General features: G+C 45.7%; 1 protein-coding gene across 1 annotated transcript in view; it reads right to left on the bottom strand.

Moving 5' to 3' along the window:
* Positions 1 to 3948, bottom strand: part of CFAP70 (cilia and flagella associated protein 70) — a 97825-nt gene that overhangs the window by 78024 nt on the left and 15853 nt on the right. Inside the window, exons 4-5 of the mRNA XM_023755108.1 lie at positions 3436 to 3534; positions 3182 to 3261 (exon numbers count right to left, since the gene is read on the bottom strand). Coding sequence (XP_023610876.1) covers positions 3182 to 3261; positions 3436 to 3534 — 179 coding nt within the window. The remainder of the gene's footprint in view (positions 1 to 3181; positions 3262 to 3435; positions 3535 to 3948) is intronic.

The following is a 3948-nucleotide window of genomic DNA, read 5'->3' as shown; positions in this document are numbered from 1 at the left end:
GACTGACGGTTTAGGCCCGATCCCTGTGGGGTCCCAGTTTGGAGAGGGTGCAGGCCAGGCTGAGGGACCCCCCCCCATGCATGCATTTTGTGCACCAGGCCACTAGTCCTATATAACAAAAGCCTAATATGCTCAGTGTCTGGTTGTCTGGTCAGCCATTCAACCCATCAAAGGGTAATATGCTAATTATATGCTAAGGCCACTCAACCCCTCGCTATGACATGCACTGACCACCGGGGGCAGACTGTCAACCAGGCAACCAGTCGCTATGATGTGCACTGACCACCTGGAGCCCTCCCGCAGTCCCTCTCCACCTGGCCAGCCTCCCATCCTTCCCTGGCCCCGATTGTGCACTGGTGGGGTCCCTCAGCCTGCCCTGCACCCTCTCACAATCCGGGACCCCTCGGGGGGATGTCTGAGAACCGGTTTTGGCCCAACAGCAGAACGACCAGTTGCTATGATGTGCACTGACTATCAGAAGGCAGATGCTCAATGCAGGAGCTGCCCCCTGGTGGTCAGTGCACTCCCACAGGGGAGCACCACTCAGCCAGAAGCCGGGCTCAAGGCTGGCGAGTGCAGCAGTGGTGGCGGGAGCCTCTCCCACCTCCACGGCAGTTGGACATCCCCCAAGGGCTGCCAGACTGCAAGAGGGCGCAGGCCAGGATGAGGGGACCCCCTACCTGAGTGCATGGATTTCATGCACTGGGCCTCTAGTAAGACAATAAAGTATGAATGAAGCTAAGGAGACAGAGTCCAAAGGTGCTTAGGATATAGAAAAGGTTGAATTTGGTGAGAGACAGATTTGGAAATTGGTTGTACTTAGGGTCTGGAGGAGTAGTCATGGATGTAACATAGGTTCTGTGTTATGATTTCACAAATGGGTGACGCCACTAGTCAAAATAACTAAGATAAAAGCGAGAGTAAGTTTAAGGGAGGATACTGAGTTTAGTTCTGGAACGTTGAGGTTTGAGTGCTATGTGATATCATTAGAGAAATCCAGCAGGTGGTTGTAAAGGCTGACATTCTGGAATTCAGGAGAGGGGTCTGGGCTGGAGCCGTTGAATTAAAAGTCTTCAACATACTGGTGGCTTTTAAAATCATGGATGACTCCCACCACCCCCAGGAGTATGCACACAGACTAAGAACAGATGGTGGCCACGACTAGACCTTTTGTACTTAAGGGACAGGCAGAGGAGAGATCTAGTGCAGGAATATGAAAAGGCTACGGTAAGTGAGTAGGAAATCAGAACACCAAAGGAAGGAAAGATTTTAAGAGAGTCACTGAAGAATCTGACACCTCTGGTCAATATGTCTCTGAGAAAAGAAGTAAATGTCCCTAAGGTTTCTAACTTGTATTAATCAAGACAGGGAATATTGGAAGGTGAACTGGAATCTCCTTTCCAAGTGCAGGTTTTATATCATTTTAGTCTCTGAGTCTCGCTTAAATATAAAATTAGTGAGAACTCTCAAGCAAATGGAAATTAACTGTCATATGTTTTTTCTTTGAGTATATAAAACAAGTAAACAGGAATATTATGAGCAAAGGTCATGAGGACTGACAATCCATTTTACTAACTTTTCTTCTATAGGTACCTAAGGAAAATCAAGAGTAGGCTGTGAGACTGAACCAAGGAAGTCAGACTGAGCTCAAATATATACCTCTTTCCAGCACAAATCATATGAAATTGAATTATATCTTTACTAGAGGCCCAGTGCATGAAATTCATGAACGGGTAGGGTCCCTAAGCCTGGCTGGCGATCAGGGCCGATCTGTGGGGCGACTGGCGGGGTGAATGGGGGGGGGGGGGGCTGCTGGTACCTGCCACGGCAGGCCTAATGCTGCCTGCTTGCCAGCCCTGCCCCTTGCCACTTCCGCTGCGCCGGTCACCTCTCTCTGTGGGGTGACTGGCGGGGTGATCAGGGGGGCCCTCACTGGCACCTGCCTTGGCTGGCCTGGGGCTGCGGGCTGGGGGCAGCTCCTGCACTGAGCATCTGCCCCCTGGTGGTCAGTGCGCATCATAGTGCCCTTTTGTTTTGCATATTAGGCTTTTATTATATAGGATATCCAATTAAAAGATAATGTTATAATAACTCCAGAAAACAAGAAATGCCATCAGCCCTAGCTGGTTTGGCCTAGTGGATAAAGCGTCAGCTGCGGACTGAAGGGTTCTGGATTCGATTCCAGTCAAGGGCACATGCCCAGGTTGTAGACTCGATCCCCAGTGGGGGACGTGCAGGAGGCAGCCAATCAATGATTCTCTCTTATCATTGATGTTTCTATCTCTCTCTCCTTCTCCCTTCCTTTCTGAAATCAATAAAATTATATTTAAAAAAAGAAATGCCATCACTAAACTATATGTTTTTAGGAATCATTGAAAGATATTTAGAAATCAAATTAAATCAGATCTAAAAACAAACACACACACACACACACACACACACACACACACACACACACACACACGAAACCGATCACATCCTAAAATAAGAAGACCACAGCAGATGCAGGAGTGGATTGTGGCAGCTCCAAGGTCAGAATCAACAAGCAGCAGAAAGGGGCCTATAGTGATGGTTAATTAGAGAACTGCAGTCAGAACAGTTGGATCAGTTGGGCCCTCCTTTCTCCTTTAGTTGTCAAAACAGAAGGCAGCTGTAGTATCTGCTGAGAGTGAGTGCACCAGCACCAGAATGGCAAACAGTGCCCCCAGAGGCTACTGATCCCCTGGGGGAATGGGAAACACAGTCAAGACAAACCAGTGACACATCCCACCAATCCATGCTGCTTCCCCTACTCCAATAACCAGAGGCAGGCTACCATGCCAGAAAGTATGTTACCTGCATTCATGTACTATTTAATCCATCAGACATAGCTCAAGAGGCATTTCCATGGTTAAGCCTTCCCTACAGCTACCCTGGGCAAAGTAACCGATACCTATTCTGTGCCCAGGTGCCTTGGCCCACCACTTAATCACACTGGGTTAAAATCAATAATATGTAGATTATGGACTCCTAAACTAGGGCTCTGCCGTATTTATCTTTGTTTCCCAGAACCTAGCACTATGTGTGCCTGTAAAAAGAAGGTGCCTGATAACTTGGACTCAACGGAATTGCACCTTAATACCAGACATATTTGTTAGACTGACTGGCAGGCTGAAATGTTGATCGTTAAAACTCTGATTACCTTAACGCCTGGTTGAAGAGGCTCTAAGGGAGAGCCTGGAACAGGGTGCAGTGGGACGATTGTTCCAAATGAACTCTCTCCTGTAAAAAGAAGACCAAGTCAAGCCAAAAAAGGAAGGGCTAGGCAAAGATAAATGTGCTCATCTTTTCATCAAATCCCTCAAATTCAATGAGGCTGATTGTTTTTTTCATTTCACTGGAGTTAAATTTTATGAAACTTGTTATATCTGCTTTTGAGCAAATCATACATCTCACCTTCCACTAAAGGAAGAAGGTCCACCACAGCTTGACCAAGGACTAAGGTCTTCTCATCTTTCTGCTTCTTTTCCTTTGGTAAAACTTCAGTCATAGTTACTAGGAAAATCAAAACAAAGAAATAAGAACATGTCTAGCTCATCTATCAGATAACTGAGATGCAATAAACAGTGCATTATCAAAGAAATTTAAGAGAAATGAATGTGACACCCAAAAAGGCACCATTATTGGTGGAAAACACTAGACCACCTTAGCGATTTTTTTCTGTGACAACTCTGTAATTTTATATATATATATCAGATTCTATAAATCACATTAAACTTACAGATAAATTTAGTGGAAATGACATCTTTATAATGTTGGGCATGCCTAAAGACATGGTACTTCATTTCTTTATTAACCTTATGTCTCTCGAAAGCATTTTCTTTACAGTTTGCTGTAAGGCTCTCTTATGGAAGAGTTAAGGTCCCTTAAGTCTCTTTTACTCCATAGGCTCCCCCTTCCATTTCATAA

This window comes from Myotis lucifugus, unplaced genomic scaffold (genome assembly GCF_000147115.1).
Source record: "Myotis lucifugus unplaced genomic scaffold, Myoluc2.0 scaffold_69, whole genome shotgun sequence".
Lineage (NCBI taxonomy): Eukaryota > Metazoa > Chordata > Mammalia > Chiroptera > Vespertilionidae > Myotis > Myotis lucifugus.
Note: the sequence above shows the minus strand (reverse complement) of the source record. Positions and strands in the feature narration are given on the sequence as shown.